Source organism: Mesoplodon mirus (genome assembly GCF_964341445.2).
Source record: "Mesoplodon mirus genome assembly, chromosome: 4".
NCBI lineage: Eukaryota > Metazoa > Chordata > Mammalia > Artiodactyla > Ziphiidae > Mesoplodon > Mesoplodon mirus.
Window position 1 is genome coordinate 42,524,299 of NC_138979.1, and position 22,883 is coordinate 42,547,181.

Below are 22,883 nucleotides of genomic sequence, written 5' to 3' on the forward strand. Positions count from 1 at the left end.
TTTAAAAAAAAAAAAATCAACATATCACACTATTTTAGTCTGTATTTTACTCTATAGAAAATGTTTCATTATTTGCAGATAATTTTTTTAAAACCTCCATTATTGCAAAGAAGATACAGCATTAAGCTCAACAAAATTTTATAATTTATTTCACTTTTAATTTTTAGTTCTACAAATCATTCCTTCATCTAGCAATTAATTCTCTAATTACAGATTCTCTAAATGGACAGGTTGAGCTGAGAGTCAATTGAATCTCTTATTATTCTTTTTTTTTTTTTTTTTTTTCTGTGGTACGCGGGCCTCTCACTGTTGTGGCCTCTCCCGTTGCAGAGCACAGGCTCTGGACGCGCAGGCTCAGCGGCCATGGCTCATGGGACCAGCCGCTCCGCGGCATGTGGGATCTTCCTGGACCGAGGCAAGAACCCGTGTCCCCTTCATCGGCAGGCGGACTCTCAACCACTGCGCCACTAGGGAAGCCCTTATTATTCTCTTTTTAAATTATACTTTAGGTTGGTTCTGTTGGTTACAGCATATCACCAATGAATATAAATGAATATAAAGTCCCACATTTCATTTTTAACAGCCTAACAAGCTAAACAGCCTTGCTCTTTCAAGCTTATGAGCAATACTATAAATCATGGCTGGCTGCCTAAAAAAAAAAAGCATGCTGCTTACCAAAAGGGGCCTAGATGGACAGATAGAAGATCAAAACATCAATAAAAACCTTAATGTGTTTACTATTAAATTACTGACAAAAGGTCAGTAGCACCTTGTTTGAATATGTAGATTGTTATCCCAAAACATTTCTGTTAAGAGTTCCTAAAACGATGACAAAAATAAAGGTATTGTCCAGATTATAAAATTAGTATGTCTATTGAAGTACAGGTAATATGGGAAAATAATTTTTTATCCAGATTTCTTATATTTTCCTTGGCATATAGTGCTAGAAATAGGATTGCAAGTTCAAAGTTATGAGTGTTTTGAAGGCTACTGGCATATTATTTTGCCAAACTGACTTCCAAAAAAGTTAAACCAAGCTACACTCTCATTACCATTGTAAGAGAATTCTTACTTGAATGGAGTATTTTCAGGTTCTAGCATTGCTTTATTTCGAAGAATAGCTGGTCCAGCTCCTACTGAAAGGTCAGTTGGATATGTGTTGACATAGTTGGGGGGAGGACCTTCAAATTGATCCATTTTCTCTTGCAAGATCTGCTCCCAATTCTCCAAGTTTTTAATCACAGCAATACCTAATGGTGATGTTACAGGCAACTCTAAAATGTAATAGAATATGATATTTTACTTTGATTAAAAATGTTGACCATCACCACATATTTACAAGATCCAAATTCTTAGAGCCAAAACTTCTGAAAGTACAAATAAATCTGAAAATGTTAATCTAACACCATTTTGATATTTAATGCTTTGAACAAAACAGAAGACCAGCTTTCTAAAATGAGCTAAGAAAATGTTTAGCTTCTCCAGGCTGGTTTCCTGGTTTTTCTTCCAACCTTCTAGGTAGTCAGTGATTCTTGCCATATGAATTAAAACCACAGACTGGAGCCTAAGATAAATAAGACCTCATAACATCTCCAATGCTGTATTTTTTTAGTACCACATGTTCTTTTATATGGATTTTGTAAAGAGAAACTTGATGATAATTTGTTGTATTTAATAACATTAATTTTCAAATTCCAAACTTACCAGAGAATTCCAATCCAGCAATGGGAAAGAAATTCTTGACATTGTGAAGTACTAGCTTAACCATTGTCAAATGTAGAAGAGCCCAGCTGTTCAAAGGGACAAAAAAAAAATCTCCTTAATTGAAAAATAAAATCATGAGAATATAGTAATGATCCCTGTCAACTGTTTGGCCCAATCTCCCACCCAGAAAAAAAGATGTTTTCTTCTAACATAACTTACTATTAAAAAAGAGTACCTTTGTAGTCTCTGAAAATAAAAGATATGCAACAATGTATTACACTTGCATTATCTGAAATACCTAATGGAAAGAGAATTACCACACAGCTACATGGAATTTAATAGCATATCAATAAATTATGTATTTTTTCTCACTAAAAATGTTTGTGCCAGCTATTCTTTGAAACTGGATGTGATACTATCTAGCAATGTACCCCAAAGGTACAGAATTCCTAACCTGAAAACATAGGTCAGTTCTTGTATAAATTCATGATAGTAATGTTGCTTAAAACTAGTAACATCAGGAACTTCTACAAAAGAAAAAAAGAAAAGAGGAAAGCTTTATTTACCTATAGGAGTTAGGGTCTTGGTGTTCCTGTATCTGTGTATCTGAAAAAAAAGCATCATCTTCTTCTTCATCACTATGAATGCTCTCATCAGAATCATATATAACTCCACTATCAGACAAAGGGAGAAATGGCTGCAATAAAATGTGAAGTTATTTTTAAATGTATAATTGGGTTATTTTTATCCTAACTTAATATTGAACATTTTAAATGGTGTCAACCTAAACTAAAATTTTCTTTTGAAAATGATACTAGACCTAGGAAAGTCAGGAAAACCAGGTTAAAACTCTCAGATTCAATAAAATAACTAAGTAGCTAGATACGACACAAATATTTTTTTAAATCAATGGTCTTTTTCTTATATATCAGCAATAACTAGTTCAAAAACTCTGAAGAAAAAAGGTGCATTAAGTAACATAATACCAAAGGAAAAACTTTATGAAAACTGTGAAAGAGCTACAGTGAAGGAAATTACAAATCCCTCTAAAAGCTAAATAAGGAGACTGAAACATGTAAAAACTATCATTCTTTAATTTACAGGTTTTAGGTAATTGCAATAAAAATCCCCATGGGGATTTCTTTTCCTTTTTTGAAACTTGACAATGATTGTAAAGTTCATAGGGAAGAAAAAAATAGGTAAGATTAGCTAAGAAATCTTTCTAAAGTGTGAAAGATACTATTTTTTTTTTTTTTTTTTTTTTTTTTTTTTTTTTTGCTGTACGCGGGCCTCTCACTGTTGTGGCCTCTCCCGTTGCGGAGCACAGGCTCCGGACGCACAGGCTCAGCGGCCATGGCTCACGGGCCCAGCCGCTCCGCGGCATATGGGATCCTCCCAGACCGGGGCACGAACCCGTATCCCCTGCATCGGCAGGCGGACTCTCAACCACTGCGCCACCAGGGAGGCCCTGAAAGATACTATTTCTTAGTGGATATTAAAATAAATAATTAAAATAAGTGCAGTCTAGCAATTGATCAGTGCAAAAATATAGTCCAAGAAGAGTATATAAATAAGAAATTAATATATGACAAATATAACATCTTAAGCCATTGGGAGGAAAGGGAGAACAACTAGTGTAAGTGTGAGAATAGAAGATAAAGAGGGCACTGAAGTCTGATCTTCATTTTAGATCAACAGGAGAATTAGAAATTTTAAAAAAGAGAGAGTTAAAAAGTTAAAAAGAATTAGGAGGAAGATGGGCTTCCCTGGTGGTGGAGTGGTTAAGAATCCAGGTTCAAGCCCTGGTCTGGGAAGATCCCACATGCCGCGGAGCAACTAAACCTGTGTGCCACAACTACTGAGCCTGTGCTCTAGAGCCCATAAGCCACAACTACTGAGCCCACGTGCCGCAACTACTGAAGCCTGTGCGCCTAGGGCCCGTGCTCCACAACAAGAGAAGCCACCACAATGAGAAGCCCGTGCACCGCAACAAAGAGTAGCCACCACTTGCAGCAACTAGAGGAAAGCCTGCGCACAGCAACAAAGACTGAACATAGCCAAAAATAAATAAATTAATTTAAAAATAAAAGGATGAGGCAGAAGAGAAGGTGGAGGAAACAAAGGAGGAGAAGATAACAAAAGTAAACATTTATTAGTGGAAAGGACTTTCTCTGCTTAAAAACAATGTAACAAATCATTTTTTTAAAGTATGGATAGACACGACTAAGTAAACTTTTAAAAATTTCTGTATGTCAAAACATAAACAAAATTAAAAGGCAAAGAGTCTGGAAAAGGTATCACAAGTAAGATAAATTGTTAATATCCTTAATAAATAAAGAGTTCATTAAAAGTAAGGAAAAACATTATAATTCCAATAGATAATTTTGTTCAGAACATGAAGAGTCAATTCCTTACAGTAGAAAACCTAATGGCAATAGGTTCATTAACATTTTTTGATATCACTAATAGGAAATAAAAATTATTTAATCAAATTAACAAAAAAGAAAAAGGAATACTTAATGAGGGTAAAGTCAGATGCATGCTCATTATTCTCAAGAGAGTATAAATCAGTAATCTGAAGATATATATCAAAAGATATATATATATTTCAGATATATATCTGAAATAATCAGAATGTGAACAAGGCTTAGCTAAAAAGATACTAATCTCAGCATTATTTATAAAAATGAAAAAATAAATACAGCAAATACTGATAGGCAAATGGTTATGTAAACTATAGTATACTCATCAAGCTGAATAGTTATTTGGTCATTAGAAATGATATGTACCTAGAAACAATGACAAACCCAGTAACAATGAGCACCCATATACCCACTTGTGGTTTCTAAATTATAATTTCCCACAAAAAGGAACCAGGTTCTTTGGAGGTTGTTCCCACTCTGGGGCAGGAAATATGCAAAATTAGCCTAGAATGACTTAAACTAGAAAGAAAAGAAACTCAAAGACTACTGGAAGAGTTCTCAAAAAGATTCAGGAGCCAACTGGAAGAGGCTTTCATTGGCAAAGATGGGACAATCTGAACATCCATAAGAATAATAACTGTACTGGATTAAAACACATAAAATGTTTAAATCCATAATATAACAAAACTAATAACAAAACAAAGTTCACTGCTTCCTCTGAAGGATGCTAGAGAATCAACTCATCACTTTGAAAACTGGCACAAGAAGCAAAGAAAAAAGCACTTATCCTGTCTTTCTCTTTCAAAATGTAATTCAGGTTAACCAAATAGGATGATGGAAGAAAGTATTCCAGCAAATAAATGAAGACTAAATTAGAAGATATCATTATCATAATTTTAAAACTCCCCTAAATTTAAAATAATGGACTTAGGCAAAGATCATCAACTACCCTCTCAAAAAGAGAGTTTCCTGATGGAAATACACAAAACCACCTATGAAGTAATACTCCCCTTTCCCTATCCATTCAGAATGGAATCTGATAAAGCCTCTAAGTTTAACTTTCACTTTACAGAAAAACAGAAATCAGGGGAACATGGTCAGAAGACCAAACATGGGGATGCCATCAGCAAAAGCCACAGAGAAATTTTAAAGGACAAATTTGGGGGCAAAAAATGGGGGGGGGTAAATTTAACAAAGAGAGATGGAGGTAGAACCTATAGATTAAAAGAAACTTAAGACATATCAACCAATTGCAATGTGTGAATCTTATTTTGGACCCTGATTTAACAAACCAACTGTTCAAAAACATTTAAGGTATAATGGGGAAAAATGTGAACACTCTCTGGATACTTAATGATATTAAGGAATTGTGTGTGTATGTATGTGTGGTGTGTGTGGTGTGTATGGTGTGTGTGGTGTGTGTGTGATAATGCTAGTGTGGTACTGGTTCAAAATCCTTCTTTTTAAAAAATAAATGGTGAAATATTTATGAATGGAATTTCATGATGTTTGGATTTGCTTCCAAACAATCTGGGGAGTGGGAAGAAGTATAAATGAAACACATGTAAAGAGGGAACACAGGTAAAGAAGGAAACCTATCAATAGAAGGTGATGTGCTTGAAAAAACAAAGTGCAGAAAAGCACACCCCCAACACAGTACAAAATGGGACTATGTTGGATCTAGTCACAATGAGTATTCTGATCCCCAGAGAAGTTTTCTCTGCTTTGGAGAAACAGAGGTATGTCATGGGGCCTAATGAAACCCGTGGTCTCATGAAACCCTCAAATACCCATCCATCTCCTTCTGCTCTGATTTCATGCTGACCAAGGGAATTACTGATAATCAGAAGAAGGGAAGTTAGATGGTAGATACAGGTATTCCAGTCCCTAGAAAAGGATGATGCTGATTATATGTTAATAAACTAACTTTTGGTTTATACCTAAGTCCCATATGATTTTAATTTGTCTGGTCCATTTCAAGTATCTGATCATTCTTGAGTGATTATTCAGCTTCTGGAGTTGAGAGATTAATGTCTAAACTATGGTGATTCAACCCAGAAGTTGCCCCATCATTCCTATGTGATGCAAACATAAGAGTTAATAAAACAGACACACATAAAGCTTGCATTCCTCACGCCCCTTACCTTTGCAACAAAATAATCCCACATACTGAGTTCAGGAGGAATAAACTTTTCTTTGTAAGATGGTCTTTCTGCAGGCACTGGTGGTGGGGTAGCATCCTTTACAGGTCTTCCAGGAACCAGCATTCGCATGTTAAACCTCCTGCGGTGTTTATCTATGTCTTCAGAAGGAACAGGAGGTGCTGAATAAGGATAGAAAAAAAAAACTGGCCTTATTTTCCATTATTAATTCAAAGAGTTAACCTTTCTTTTCATCCTACTCTTGCCATGCTTTTAGTGTAGACTAAATTACTTACAACTGTGCTTCTAAACTTTTCTAGTTACTGCATCAGTTTTCCAACAATCATGGCAGAGATGCAGATGAGGATAGAGTATAAAAGATTAACTTGCAATGAAGCAGCCTATGTGCTATATAGAATAAGAATTCAAGCGATTCTATATACAGTGTTTTAAATAAATGATATATTCAACAAATAGTACAGAGAGTGCTTGAGTGATTATTTCTGGCTGTGTTGTTCAAGAAAGATTCATTGAATGAATATGTAGGATGTAAAGCATGCCTTAAAAGAAAAGCAGAAGCTCATTGTGAAAATAGGAAGCTGACACCAGAAATGAATGACCAAAGGTTTGGCTAAATGAGGAGTAAACTTCTTTTGCTAGACAGGTGTCAGGGAGGGGAATAACAACGACAGTCTGGAGTTAGGGTGGGACAAGCCTGTGGATAGGAAGCTGGGAGCTCATCCTACGGGCAATTCTCATGAAAGTGTCTTGAATTAGGCACATGATGAGATATAGTCTGCAGGATCAATTAGAGAGGAAGGTGGAAGAATCTGACACAAGAAGGACTTGAACTAGTATGGTGGGTGGTAAAGACCTAGGGGAAGTGTTAGATATGAGAAATACATAAAAGAAATATCAAAAGGATTCAGAACTAATTGGATATGAAAGAACCAGAAAGAAGTCAACCTGGTCCTCTTCTGAAGCTCCCCGTCACAGAAAATGATAATTCTATCTTAAGTTCTCTTTGATGAATATGACCACTTTTCACTCTGTCCATCACTAGGCTAAACCACTTTTATCTTTTTTTAACTGAGGTGAAATTTACATAAAATTAACCATTTTAAAGCGTACAATTCAGTGGCATTTAGTACATTCACACTGTTGTGCAACCACCATCCCTATCTAGCTGCAAAGCATTCTCACTACCCCAAATGAAAACCCTATACCCATTAGGCAGTCACTCCCCATTCCTCCCTCCCTCTAGACCACTGCAACCACCAGTATGCCTTCTGTCTCTATGGCTTTACCTATTCTGAATATTTCATATAAATGGAAGCATGCAATGTGTGACTTTTTGTGCCTGGCTTCTTTCACTCAGCATAATATTTTTGAGGTTCATGCTAGCTATATAGCATGTGTTAATACTTCATTCTTTTTTTACAGCTGAATCACACTCCATTGTACTTATATACCACATTTTGTTTATCCATTCACTCTTGATGGTAATCCACAATTATCTTTTAAGTGGGCTATTCCCAGAGCCTCCCACATGGGCTCCCTACTTTTATTCTTTCACAGTCTATTCTCCACATAGCAGTTAGAGTGGGTCTTTTGAAAACCTAAATCAGATTATGTCACTCCTCTGCTTAAAACCCTCCAATAGTTTCCTATCTTTCTTTAGAACAACGATAGTTTTACATGACCCATGAAACCCTCAATGACCTTGGCCCCAGTTGCTTATCTTACCTCATCTCTGACCATACTCCCCTGGATCAGGATAGCCATTCTGGCCTCCACTGTAGTTCCTGGAAAAGGTCAAACTAGTCCTACCTCATGACTTTTGCACTCACTGCTCCGTCTGCCTGAAATACTCTGGCCCCAGATATCAGCACGATCTGATTCCCAACTTCCTTAGGACTCTGCTCAAATGCTATCTAATCAGAAATGTGTCTTCTGATCATCCTAACTAAACTGTTCCCATCCTCTTTCCCTCATCATTCCCTGTCCAGTCACTCTGTTTTATTTTTATCGTAGTTCTTCCCATACCTGAAATACTATCACTTGTTAATTTATTGTGTTTACCTCTACTGGATGTAAGCTTCATGAAGGTAAGGGATTTGTCTGTTTCGTTCACTCCCATACCCCAAAAGCCTGGCATAGAGCAGGTGTAAGTAAATGCAAACATGAATACGTACTCAGAGGTTTAAGCATGATGATTTGATGAATGTATTACCTACCATGAAAAAATAATAGAAAACTCAGGAAGAGAAAAGAAGTGATTTGGGAGGAAAACTTTTAAATTTACAGTGGACTACAAGTAGGTAGGAAGATGGAGATATAAGAGTCATCCACATGCAGTGGGAGTGGAGACAACACAAGTCGATAAGACTGCCTACCTTACTCCGACTTACGTAGGAACCTATCCATCTGATGTGATCTTGGGCAGTAAAGACACAGGGTAGAACCTGTGCCATTTAAACTCTCTGTGCCACTAACTCCTCATCTGTAATATGACCATTTCTAAGGATGAATTAAGACGGACAATTTCTGTGTTTCAGCGCCAAGGTGTAAACCTTTCCCATGGCATCAGTCTATATCTTACCATCCTACCATCTTAAAAGGAGGGCTAAAAAATCTATTTTGGTCCATAAGAAAAGAGGACAGAAAATGGAATTTAAAAACCATGTGAATGATTGGAACAGCCTTCTTGTCTATGACCATAAACTTAATCTGAAGCCAACTACTGGTATACTCTGTAAAGATTATGAGGATTTATTTAAATCTTCTTTCTCTAATTAAAAACTATCCTTTTTCCATGACCTTATTCTTTAACATTGTCTCCTCGCTTACCATTACCTTTCCTTTTTTCTTTTTTATCCTCCTCAAATTTGTCCTGGTTTACCAAAAAATGTTAAACTGAAACTATATTCTTTATTCTAACATGAGTTTAGTTATTTATTACCCTAACAAGAGTGATTATACCTTAAACATCAGTGATTTTCAAAATAAAAAATTTTTAAACATTAAAAAAAACATTTTACTTTTACATTGGAAACTATTTACATTTACATACATTATTGGTATCAAATTTATCTTACCTGAAATATTTTCGGATTGTCTTTGAGGTTTCACAACAAGTTTTACACCTCCCCCAAAAACAGCAGCCCACATTCGATTGTTTAATGGGTGGGCTGCAAGTCGAAATAATTCATTGGAGGAATTTGTGGCAAGAGCATGTATCAATAAACTTAAGTACACAGCAACAACAGCTTCACACAACAAAATGTTCAATTTTGGCTGGTCTTCATCTTGGGCTGAACTCAAGAGATTAATAAGTGAACTCACACCTGTAAGGGTATATAGTATTATAAGAAGTATATCAGCATAAAGCTCCAGAAGGAAAAAAAATCCAAATTTGCAGTTTAACCAAAATTATGTATCTATATTATACTCTATATATAGTGTGAATATATACACATGGAGATATATATATATATATCCATAATTTGAGCAACAAAATAAATGATAGGAATGGTTTATAAGCTATAGAATAAAATAAGAATCCATTCATCCCTACTGATATAATAAATGAGTGAATAAATAAATTAAAAGAAGAGAAGAGAAAGCTCTTCCTTACAGAACAATTTCAACTAATACGTAGAAGGAGGGATAGAATTAGAAAATCACCATCTAGTAATCCCAGTAATATCAGTAATATCTGATTCAGTCAGGAGTCATCACTGGATGGTATAATTAGTGTGTAAAAGTGTGATATTTTACACAATCTCAAACATTCTCTTCAAAAGATACTCACTAATTGCAAAGGAAAAGAAAGTAACTTTACAAAGGAGAAATCTGGCAGAAACTACCATACAAAGTGATCAAAGTTAATGGCACCAGTAATGGGACCAAGTGGCATCATGTGCCTCTTGATATTTTACACTGAGAAGGGTACAATCTCTCTTCATAACCTGAATCTAATATTAAGAAGACATCAGAAAAACCCAAATGGAGGGACATTCTAAAAAGTAATTGGCTAGTACTCTTCAAAAGTGTCAATGTCATGAGAGACAAAGAAAGGAGGAGGAATACATATTGGAGGAGATTCATGAGACAATACAACTAAATGTTACATGGAAGACCTTAGTGGGACAACAGGTGAAATTGTCAAAATATCTATAGATTAGAGAGCAGTATTGTATCAATATTAAGATGCTGAATTTGATAACAGTGCTATCGTTACGTACAATAAGAGAATGTCTGTTTTTAGGAAAGATAAACTGATACATTTAGATGTAAAGGGGCATCATGTCTGCAACTTACCCTCAAATATTTCAGAAAAAAGTATATATTCACACAGACACACAATAAGTGAGTGAGTGAGAGAGGAGGAGTGAATGACAAAGTAAGTATGGTAAAATGTCACTGTTTGGGGAATCTGGGTGAAGGTTACACAAGAATTGTTTGTACCATTTTTGAAACTTTTGTTAAGTCTGAAATTATTTCAATAAAAAGTCAAAACGACAACAATGTGTTTTGAGAAACTTATGCATAAATGAATTTTAAATACACACTTGAAGTCTGTCACTTCCTTCTACTGCCACTCTTCACAATGATCATTAACATGTAACCACAGAGTTATAAAGCAAGTAGAGCAAAAATTAAGTGACATGGCAGACGAGGAAAGTATATTAAGAGAATGGAGAAGGTTTGAAATAACTGATATGGAGAGTGAGAAAGAGCCAACCGGAGGAAGAGGACTGGCAGACACCATGATATATGTGCCACAGAATGGTCACTCCTTTCCTAACATACATCTGCACTCTTGAGAATAACTGTATTCTGATGTATCTGTGAAAAAAGGTTCTGTGATACTGGCTCTCTAAGATTCTAATTCGGGATGTCTAAGGATAAGAAACATGACATGCTCACCCTTGCAAAGGATGTTAAGCCTTGCTTTTTTATGCTGGTCAACACAGCTGGTTTTTGAAGCCTTAACTTTCTGAGTCTTCAGACAACATTACAGTACTTAAGAATTCCTAATCCATGGCAGAAAACATTATCAAAAACAAACAAATAAAAAACTATTCACCAAATCCACAAACAACAACAATCAGGAAACCAGTTGGTAGCTTTGTAAAAAGGAGTTCCCAAATAGAAGACTAAAAAACAAACAAACAAAAAACACCACTCAAATTCTCACCAGGCCATTGAGCAGGAGAAGAATTTGGTGTTGCATGTTCTTCAATGCTTTCTGTCCTTAGCCTTCGACGATCACTTAAAAGAAGCCCTTGATAAGCCATTCCTGTAAACTGGTTCCCTTCTGTCTGACTGCTAAAACAAATAAGGTTCAGTTATTTATCATCTTAATAGAGGTAACAAGCAATTATACCCTATACATATTTATTTTAGATAACTGTAACAAAAACAAAACTCTTAAAACTGAGTTCACTGTTCTAATAAAAACTTATTTCAGAAAGTTCTTTAAATTAGTTACAAATATTTATCGATAGCTTTTTAAAACAAAATACCAAATTTTCTATTTAGGCAGATGACATTTTGTCATTAAAACCTTTTCCAAATGCCACTTAATACTTAAAAATCTTTTCTATATTCACTTATTTGTATTTTTTTTAAAGTCTGCTGTAAGGAGACTACTGATGGTACTAAGATATATCAGAAAGTTTCAGGGCACTATTTTGTTGCATTTCTTAGTTCTGTAAAGTTGTGCAAGCTCAACTCTGAATTAAAACATCAACTAAAATCTGAAGAATCCTATTTTAGAAATACCTAGTCCTAAAGCCAAATGTGCCCAAATATTTACTTTGCTCATCTTTATGGAGTGGGGGAAGTACAAAAGAAGAAAATAAATCTGACTCCCTGGAGAGTCAATCACAGCCTAAAAACTAGAAAATACACATTTAAACAAAATTTATTTGGATTCTTATCTGGCGCCATTTTAAGCAGTGACTGATATCCAAGAAGTTGTCTTAGATCATTAAGATGACCACAGTCAACCAAACAAACTCTTTTTCACTTATTTACATTTCCAAGTTTTTGGAGTTACTTAGACATGGCTTTATTAGGCTAACATCAGAGAACAGGCCATTTTGAGAGAGTAATTCTCTATGCAATAACAAATCTTCCCACAAGAGGCTGCTGAATTTATAAGAAAAAAATCTAGATATATGTGTAATATAAATTTAATGTGATTCTATTTATATTACAAACTTTTCATTTATTAAGATAATCCATTTAAATCTAGGTCATCTTTCCAAGTGATTCAATTTCTTACTACTTATACTGCCCTAGTCATTAAAATACAGAGTATACACTGATGAAGGCAATTAGACATTTAACAAAAATTCAAACCATTACATCTATTGATATCACTTCTAAAGACATACAGAAATGGGTAAGTAAAATTGATTTTAATAGTTCAATGTTAGGAATGTACTTTCTCATTTTTCAAAAGTTCTTCCTCTTTCAGCTGAAAACCAAATAAACAGAAACTAATCTAATGCTAAAAGGAATAGTTCCTAAGGGGGAAAAAAATAAGAAAACTTTGTATCATAAATTACTTTGGATAGTGAATACTTCTTTTCTTGAAAACAAAAAAAAAAGATGGTGATGATAATTTTCCTTTACTATTTGTCATTTTCTATATGTCTCTGTTGTTACTAGGTAACAGCTAAACTAAACAAATAATTATTTTATTTCTCATTCTAATCTATTAAAGTACACATGGTGGTCATATTTGAGGATTTTTCAGTCCCTAGGAAGCAGAACTTTAATATAACTCTGGAACAGTCTAATGCTTTTGCTGTATTAATACTATTTGGGTAATTTTTTTTTTTTTTTTTTACCTGTAGCTATGACTGTCACATAATGCTTGGTAAATTGATGCAGAAAGTGATGCTGCTAGTGAATGAAGTGTGTGCACCTAAAACCAAAACAGCCACAGTTACATTTTGTACTAACATTTCTACACAGCAGTAGTATGTTAAAAATCAGAAAATACCCAGGAAACTAGCAATATCATAAATAAAACTAGGTCCTACATGAGACTACTAACTCTACCTTAAAGCTTCTAAAATAAAACTCATCCAATTCAATATCCATGCTCACAACAAAGCTAATTATTCATATGCATCTTTATCAAATATTTATTACTGTGAGCCTGCCACTTAGCAGGCCCTAAGCAAAGTGCCAACGTTCACATTGCTGGGACTGTGTCCTAGCCTGCTAATGAATAGCTTAAGTAGTAATACTCAAAAAAAGCAGAACCAAAATAAGCAGAGAATTTTCAGAGCTTTTATTTAAAGTTGCCTTATGAAAACTTCTCCTTGATGAAACTAAAAACTTGATCTTATCAGTAAGAATGAATTGAATGTTTAGAAAGTATATCAATCACTGTCTGAAATGGTTACTTTTCCAGAAAGCAAGTAATCCACTTAGTACTTAGAAGTAATTCAGTCTTAGAATTTTAAATTTTGAAAGTTTAAAAATTATCAGTATAATGTAAAAACCACATCCTACAATGCCACACTGAATCAACATTTTGAGACTCACACAATCTTAAAATTTGAAGGGATCTTAGAAATAGTTTCATACTTTTTGAAAGCTTATCCAAATTTCTAGGAACTAGAAATGTTTACTTAGAGTTATATGCATTGAATGCATTTTCTGCATTTCCATATTCACCTATCAAATAATTTAAGTAATCTCTGCTAAAATACTGATACAGATTAATTCATGCTATGGATTAGAAGTCTCTAATAGGATGATATGACCAGTAAACCTTGGGTCCTTCAGAAGAATGTACTACCAGAGATTGAATGTGCCTTTCAAACAAAAAAATTAAAAATAAAAATACTGGGGACCTGAAATGACATCAGCCACTGGAATTGGAGAAAGCACAGTACAAATACACTTAGGCTAGCACAGTGAAAGTCTGATCATCTCTCCAGATCCTGCCACGCTCCCTACTGTTGCTTAGAATCTATCCATTTTTTAAGTTTTCAGCATAGGATATAGTTTTAATTTGGGGTAGTAACTCTGTCAAAACTCTAATTGCCCCAAACTATTCCACAGCCTCCAATAAAACACAGTCATCAGGGAGACAGTAATGAGGGTACTTTCTCTGGGACTATTTCTAATCAATCATGGTTCCCTCAAAGATACCCCCCTGCACTTATATTTTCATAATATCCTGGCATCTAAGCAAACAGTTATAAATATTTCTACTTACTGATTCATTTAAAGGAGATGGAGAATCCAAAGGAATATTTGGCAAGAATACTGTCTAGAAAATGAATTTTACTACCAAGAAAGTATTTGCCTGTCTTAAAGGAAGATAATAACTTTTCCACAAGTAAGAAGAAACTATCATATTAATTTCAGGTATACAGCACATTGGTTCAATATTTTTATAGATTATACTCCCCTTTAAAGTTATTACAAAATAATGGCTCTATTTCCCTGTACAATATATCCTTGTTGCTTGTCTATTTTATGCTTAGTAGTTTGTATCTCTTAATTCCCTACCCATAATGTGCCCCCCACACACACACACACGTTGGTAACCACTGGTTTGTTCTCTATGTCTGGGAGTCTGTTTCTGTTTTGTTATATACAGTCATTTGTTTCATTTTTTAGATTCCACATATAAGTGATAACATATGGTATTTTTCTTTCTGTCTGACTTACTTCACTTAGCTTAAACTCCATCCAAGCTGTGGCAAATGGGAGAATTTCAAGAATGCTTACTTTCAAATTACACTCATTGGACAAATGGTCTTGAACTAATCAGACTGAGAAGGTAGCAGATAAGAGTACTGTAAAATATTTCTTCTAAGTTCAAATTGGAAGACAAGTATAACACATTTACCTTCTCAGTGTGTAAAATACCAAATGATCATAAACTCTACATTACCTTCACATCTTCAATACTGGGATGAGGTGGTGTTTTCATCTGAACAATAGTATAAAGTATATCATGGATGTGATTATTTAAGTACAATACAGGATTAGCTATGACTGTTTTTGTTGAAGCAATACTTGCTGAAAGCAGAGGTAGGGTGGTAGGCAGTGGTAGTGGAGACTGGAGCTGCTTCACTGTAGTTTCCTGTGAGTGATAGGAGATTATTTTTTCCGTAGTTAAAATGAAGGACAAAAAAAGCAATTAATAGTTATATGATAAAAATACTGGCAGTAAACATCTGAGTAAAAGCAATATGTTAATGTGCTTGCTCACTTATTCTACAAAAATTGATTGCGTACCAGGTCCTATGCTTAGATGCAGAAGATGTAAAGATGAGTTTGACACAGCTGTGCTCTCAATTTTTGTCTAAAAAGACGCATGCAGAGTGTAAATATGTGCCTCCCATGAATAGAGGAGCTAATCACATTAAGATTAACCAGTAAAAAGAGCTTTACAACTATAAATGAAAGTTATTGAAATTATTAAAATAACCAAGATTGAAAACAAAAGTAAAGTCAATACCTGCTGTGATTCTTGTAGCAAAAATTTGAGTTCCATCCTTACTGAGGCCAGACCACCACCTTGGGCCCCATGAAGGCTACAGTAACTAAGAAACACTCTGAGGAGATCTTGGTTCTTCTGCAACCACAACTTCCGTCTTTCTGCATGCTCTCGTTTAGCCTGTAGTCTCCGCCTTTCTATTTGGTGCCACTCATAGGAACCAATACCTGGTTTGTCCACCATTTCTTCCTGATCCATAATATCACTCTCTACTGTGGAATATGTTTTACTGGCATATTCTTTAATAACTGATTCATGATTACATATCTCATGCAAGGCAGCAATTTCCTTTTCAAGCCAGCTATAGAGTTGAAATCTGAGTTTTCCACCATCTACTTCATAACCTGTAGCCAATGTTCTTAGTTCAGTCATAAGGATCTTTAAACAAGCTCTGAATTTTAGTTGTTCAGCAATCACATCAACTTCAGAATCACCTTCAAGGCAATCCTCTTCCTGAGGAGTCAATAACACATTAGGGTCTGGGGCTTCCTGATCTTTTTGTCTATCTTCTTCCCTGACATCTGTATTTTTCATTACTAAACCGACAGCATCTTCTTCCTCTTCTTCCAAGGCACCATCGTGCTCTTCACCCCAATCAAGAGTAAGAGGTTCCTCTTCAACTTTTACTATTGGCTGACTCCAGTCAATCTGTGATGAAGTTACGTTTGACCAATCAATTCCAGAACTTCTATCACCATCACTTAGAGTTTTTGATTCTGAAGGTACATCATCCGTCTTTTTAGAAATGAAGTCAGGCTGATCTTTTTCTGAAGGTAAGGCAGACACTTTGGTAACTTTTGGAATTTTGGAGAGTACCTCCAAGGCTAAAACAGGACATCCAACTTTAAAATGAGCATTTGCTGTAGTAAAGAATAATTTTCTTTCTATGAGATTAATTTTATCAACAAAGTTCTTCTCTGTTTTGAGACCTAAGGTTGCCAAAGTTCCTTCAGGGGAGGCAAGGTTTCTTCGAATAAGCAAAGGATGAGTTCGAAGGTAGTTGTAGAAACTAAACACCACTGGGTTACAAGATTTGATAACTATAGAAATCAAACAGATACAATCACAAGGTATTATGTTAACTTGTAATTATATTACAAAAGAATAAAATATGTCAGCATTTCCTCAAAATAAAGGACACTTAAATATTAACCTAGGATTAGTTAAACTATGATATACCCACAAAATACAGCTAAAATAAAAAGAATTTCCCTGTTTTGCTATGGAGTGATATCCAGAATATATTAAGTAGAAGAAGATGAAGAAAAGTATATATACTAAACTACCTTTTATCTAAGAAAGTAAAGAGGGAACACATACACACATTCACACACACACACACACGTATTTTTTAAAAAGGAAGGAGAACACACAATTTTTTTTCAATTGGTCCCCTAAAAAAGGGAGGCAAGAACAGGGTAGAGAGACAAGGAAAGAAGCTAGATTTCTCTGAAAATACCTTGATTTTACTGTTTTTATTTCAACCACTTCAACATTTTATATAATTCTAAAATTAATTTTTAAAAATTCACAATAAAAGCAAAAGCAAAATTAAACAAATTATTCTTTGTATCAAGTTGGTAGCATAACCACAAGACAGGAACTATAAAGTGACTTAAAAATAAGTAATTTAAAAAAATATAAGTAGTTTGACTGAACATCCTTAGTGGGATATACTATCAAAACAAAAAGAACTGCAAAGAGGGAGACCTTCAAGATGGTGGAGGAGTAAGACGTGGAGATCACCTTCCTCCCCACAAATACATCAAAAATACATGTGCGTGTGGAACAACTCCTACAGAACACCTACTGAACGCTGGCAGAAGACCTCAGGCCTCCCAAAAAGCAAGAAACTCCCCACGTACCTGGGAAGGGCAAAACAAAAAAGAAAAAGCAGAGACAAAAGAATAGGGATGGGACCTGCACCTCTGAGAGGGAGCTGTGAAGGAGGAAAGGTTTCCACACACAAGGAAGCCCCTTTGCGGGTGGAGACTGCGGGTGGCCGAGGGGGGAAGCTTCGGAGCCGCGGAGGAGAGCGCAGCAACAGGGGTGCGGAGGGCAAAGCGGAGAGATTCCCGCACAGAGGATCGGTGCCGACCAGCACTCACCAGCCCGAGAGGCTTCTCTGCTCACCCGCTGGGGCGGGCGGGGTCTGGGAGCTGAGGCCCGGGCTTCGGAGGTCAGATCCCAGGGAGAGGACTGGGGTTGGCTGCATGAATACAGCCTGAAAGGGGTTAGTGTGCCACAGCTAGCCGGGAGGGAGTCCGGGGAAAAGTCTGGAACTGCCTAAGAGTCAAGAGACCACTGTTTCAGGATGTGCAAGAAGAGGGGATTCAGAGCACTGCCTAAACGAGCTCTAGAGATGGGCATGAGCCGCAGCTATCAGCGCGGACCCCAGAGACGGGCGTGAGACACTAATGCTACTTCTGCAGCCACCAAGAAGCCTGTGTGCAAGCACAGGTCACTCTCCACACCTCCCCTCCCGGGAGCCTGTGCAGCCCGCCACTGCCAGGGTCCCGTGATCCAGGGACAACTTCCCTGGGAGAACACAGGGCGAGCCTCTCAGGCTGGTGCAACGTCATGCTGGCCTCTGCCACCGCAGGCTCGCCCCACATCCGTACCCCTCCCTCTCCCCGGCCTGAGTGAGCCAGTACCCCCTAATCAGCTGCTACTTTAACTCCGTCCTGTCTGAGGAAAGAACAGACACCCTCAGGCAACCTCCACGCAGAGGCAGGGCCAAATCCAAAGCTGAATCCCAGGAGCTGTGCGAACAAAGAAGAGAAAGGGAACTTTCTCCCAGCAGCCTCAGGAGCAGCAGATTATATCTCCACAGTCAACTCGATGTACCCTGCATCTGTGGAATACCTGAACAGACAACGAATCATCCCAAAATTGAGGTGGTGGATATTGGGAGCAACTGTAGATTTGGGGTTTGCTTTCTGCATCTAATTTGTTCCTGACTTTATGTTTATCTTTGTTTAGTATTTAGGGTTGATTATCATTGGTAGCTTTATTGATTTGGTTGCTTTCATCCTCCTTTTTTTCCTTTTATATATATAGATATATTTTTTTTCCTTTTTCTCTTTTTGTGAGTATGTGTCCTTTTTCGAATGATTTTGTCTGTATAGCTTTGCCATTTGTCCTAGGGTTCTGTCTATCCATTTTTTGTTTTTTGGGCTTTTTTAGCATAGTTTTTAGCACTTACTGTCACTGGTGGATTTGTTTTTTTGGTTTGCATGCTCTATTCATTCTTTCTTTCTTTTATTATTACTTTTTGATTTTTTAATAATTATTTTTTATTTTAATAACTTTATTTATTTTATTTTATTTTTCTTTCTTTGTTTCCTTTTTTCTCCCTTTTCTTCTGAGCCGTGTAGGTGACAGGGTATTTGTGCTCTGGCCAGGTGTCACGCATATGCCTCTGAGGTGTGAGAGCTGAGTTCAGGACACTGGTCCACCATAGACCTCCTGGCACCACGTAATATCAAATGCAAAAGCTCTTCCAGAGATCTCCATCTCAACACTAAGACCCAGCTCTACTCAATGACCAGCAAGCTACAGTGCTTGAAACCCTATGCCAAACAACTAGCAAGACAGGAACACAACCCCACCCATTAGCAGAGAAGCTGCCTAAAATCATAGTAAGGTCACAGACACACCAAAACACACCCAAGGAAAACAGTCCTGCCCACCAGAAAGACAAAATCCAGCCTCATCCACCAAAACACAGGCACAAGTCCCCTCCACCAAGAAGCCTACACAACCCACTGAAACCAACCTTAGCCACTGGGGGCAGACAGCAAAAACAATGGGAAGTATGAACCTGCAGCCTGGGAAAAGGAGACCTCAAACACAGTAAGTTAAGAAAAAAGAGAAGACAGAGAAACACACAGCAGATAAAGGAACAAGGTAAAAACCCACCAGACCAAACAAATGAAGAAGAAATAGGCAGTCTACCTGGAAAAGAATTCAGAGTAATGATAGTAAAGATGATCCAAAATCTTGCAAATAGAATGGAGAAAAGACAAGAAATGTTTAACAAGGACCTAGAAGAACTAAAGAGCAAACAAACAATGATGAACAACACAATAAATGAAATAAAAAATTGTCTAGAAGGAATCAATAGCAGAATAACTGAGGCAGAAGAACGGATATGTGACCTGGAAGATAAAATAGTGGAAATAACTACTGCAGAGCAGAATAAAGAAAAACGAATGAAAAGAATTGACGACAGTCTCAGAGACCCCTGGGACAATATTAAACGCACCAACATTCGAATTATAGGGGTCCCAGAAGAAGAAGAGAAAAAGAAAGGGACTGAGAAAACATTTGAAGAGATTATAGTCGAAAACTTCCCTAATACTGGAAAGGAAATAGTCAATCAAGTCCAGGAAACAGAGAGTTCCATACAGGATAAATCCAAGGAGAAACATGCCAAGACACATATTAATCAAACTATCAAAAATTAAATACAAAGAAAAAATATTAAAAGCAACAAGGGAAAAACAACATATAACATACAAGGGAAACCCCATAGTTTAAAAGCTGATCTTTCAGCAAAAACTCTGCAAAGCAGAAAGGAGTGGCAGGACATATTTACAGTGCTGAAAGGGAAAAATCTACAACCAAGATTACTCTACCTAGCAAGGATCTCATTCAGATTCAATGGAGAAATTACAACCTTTACAGACAAGCAAAAGCTAAGAGAATTCAGCACCACCAAACCAGCTTTACAACAAATGCTAAAGGAACTTCTCTAAGCAGGAAACACAAGAGAAGGAAAAGACCTACAATAACAAACCCAAAACAATTAAGAAAATGGTAATAGGAACATACATATTGATAATTACCTTACATGTAAATGGATTAAATGTTCCTACCAAAAGACAAAGACTGGTTGAATGGATATAAAAACAAGACCCATATACACACTGTCAAAGAAAGACCCACTTCAGACTTAGGGACACATACAGACTGAAAGTGAGGGGACAGAATAGAGATATTCCATGCAAATGGAAATCAAAAGAAAGCTGTAGTAGTAATTCTCATATCAGACAAAATAGACTTTAAAACAAAGACTATCACAAGAGACAGAGAAGGACACTACATAATGATCAACGGATCAACCCAAGAAGAAGATATAACAATTGTAAATATTTATGCACCCAACATAGGAGCACCTCAATACATAAAGCAAATACTAACAGCCATAAAAGGTGAAATTGACAGTAACACATTCATAGTAGGGGACTTTAACACCCCACTTTCACCAATGGACAGGTAATCCAAAATGAAAATAAATAAGGAAACACAAGCTTTAAACAATACATTAAACAAGATGGACTTAATTGATATTTATAGAACATTCCATCCAAAAACAAGAGAATACACATTCTTCTCAAGTGCTCATGGAACATTCTCCAGGACAGATCATATCCTGGGTCACAAATCAAGGCTTGGTAAATTTAAGAAAACTGAAATCATATCAAGTATCTTTTCCGACCACAATGTTATGAGACTAGATATCAATTACAGGAAAAAAATCTGTAAAAAATACAAACACATGGAGGCTAAACAATACACTACTTAATAACCAAGAGATCACTGAGGAAATAAAAAAATTCCTAGAAACAAATGACAATGAAAACTCAAAGACTTAAAGCCTATAGGATGCAGCAAAAGCATTTCTAAGAGGGAAGTTTATAGCAATACAATCCTGCCTTAAGAAACAAGAAACATCTCATATAAACAACCTAAACTTACACCTAAAGCAACCAGAGAAAGAAGAACAAAAAATACCCAAAGTTAGCAGAAGGAAAGAAATCATAAATATCAGATCAGAAATAAATGAAAAAGAAATGAAGGAAATGACAGCCAAAATCAATAAAACTAAAAGCTCTTTCTTTGAGAAGATAAACAAAATTGATAAGCGATTAGCCAGACTCATCAAGAAAAAAAGGGAGAAGACTCAAATCAATAGAATTAGAAATGAAAAAGGAGAAGTAACAACTGACACTGCAGAAATACAAAGGTTCATTAGAGATTACTACAAGCAACTATATGCCAATAAAATGGACAACCTGGAAGAAATACAAATTCTTAGAAATGCACAACCTTCTGAGACTGAACCAAGAAGAAACAGAAAATATGAACAGACCAATCACAGGCACTGAAATTGAAACTGTGATTAAAACTCTTCCAACAAACAAAAGCACAGGACCAGATGGCTTCACAGGCGAATTCTATCAAACATTTAGAGAAGACCTAATACCCATTCTTCCGAAACTCTTCCAAATTATAGCAGAGGGAGGAACACTCACAAACTCACTCTACGAGGCCACCATCACCCTGATTCCAAAACAGACAATGATGTCACAAAGAGAGAAAACTACAGACCAATATTACTGATGAACACAGATGCAAAAATCCTCAACAAAATACTAGCAAACAGAATCCAACAGCACATTAAAAGGATCATACATCATGATCAAATGGGGTTTATCCCAGGAATGCAAGGATTCTTCAATATTCGCAAATCAATCAATGTGATACACCATATTAACAAACTGAAGGAGAAAAACCATATCATCTCAATAGATGCAGAGAAAGCTTTCGACAAAATTCAACACCCATTGATGATAAAAACCCTGCAGAAAGTAGTCATAGAGGGAACTTTCCTCAACATAATAAAGGCCATATATGACAAACCCACATCCAACATTGTCCTCAATGGTGAAAAACTGAAACCATTTCCACTAAGATCAGGAACAAGACAAGGTTGCCCACTCTCACCACTCTTATTCAACATAGTTTTGGAAGTTTTAGCCACAGCAATCAGAGAAGAAAAGGAAATAAAAGGAATCCAAATCGGAAAAGAAGAAGTAAAGCTGTCACTGTTTGTAGATGACATGATACTATACATAGAGAATCCTAAAGATGCTACCAGAAAACTACTAGAGCTAATCAATGAATTTGGTAAAGTAGCAGGATACAAAATTAATGCACAGAAATCTCTGGCATTCCTATACACTAATGATGAAAAATCTGAAAGTGAAATTAAGAAAACACTCC

At 36.1% G+C, this 22,883-nt stretch overlaps 1 protein-coding gene across 3 annotated transcripts in view; it reads right to left on the reverse strand.

Annotated features, from left to right (window-relative positions):
- DMXL2 (Dmx like 2) overlaps window positions 1-22,883 on the reverse strand; it is a 174,489-nt gene that overhangs the window by 13,188 nt on the left and 138,418 nt on the right. For 2 of the 3 annotated variants that reach the window (XM_082620083.1, XM_082620085.1), the window contains 9 exons: window positions 15,774-16,852; window positions 15,204-15,395; window positions 13,135-13,211; window positions 11,472-11,602; window positions 9,367-9,615; window positions 6,272-6,450; window positions 2,271-2,401; window positions 1,705-1,790; window positions 1,073-1,274 (listed from right to left, as the gene is read on the reverse strand). In XM_082620083.1, the coding sequence (XP_082476209.1) occupies window positions 1,073-1,274; window positions 1,705-1,790; window positions 2,271-2,401; window positions 6,272-6,450; window positions 9,367-9,615; window positions 11,472-11,602; window positions 13,135-13,211; window positions 15,204-15,395; window positions 15,774-16,852 (2,326 nt within the window). The remainder of the gene's footprint in view (window positions 1-1,072; window positions 1,275-1,704; window positions 1,791-2,270; window positions 2,402-6,271; window positions 6,451-9,366; window positions 9,616-11,471; window positions 11,603-13,134; window positions 13,212-15,203; window positions 15,396-15,773; window positions 16,853-22,883) is intronic. The other variant, XM_082620084.1, reaches the window with a different exon arrangement.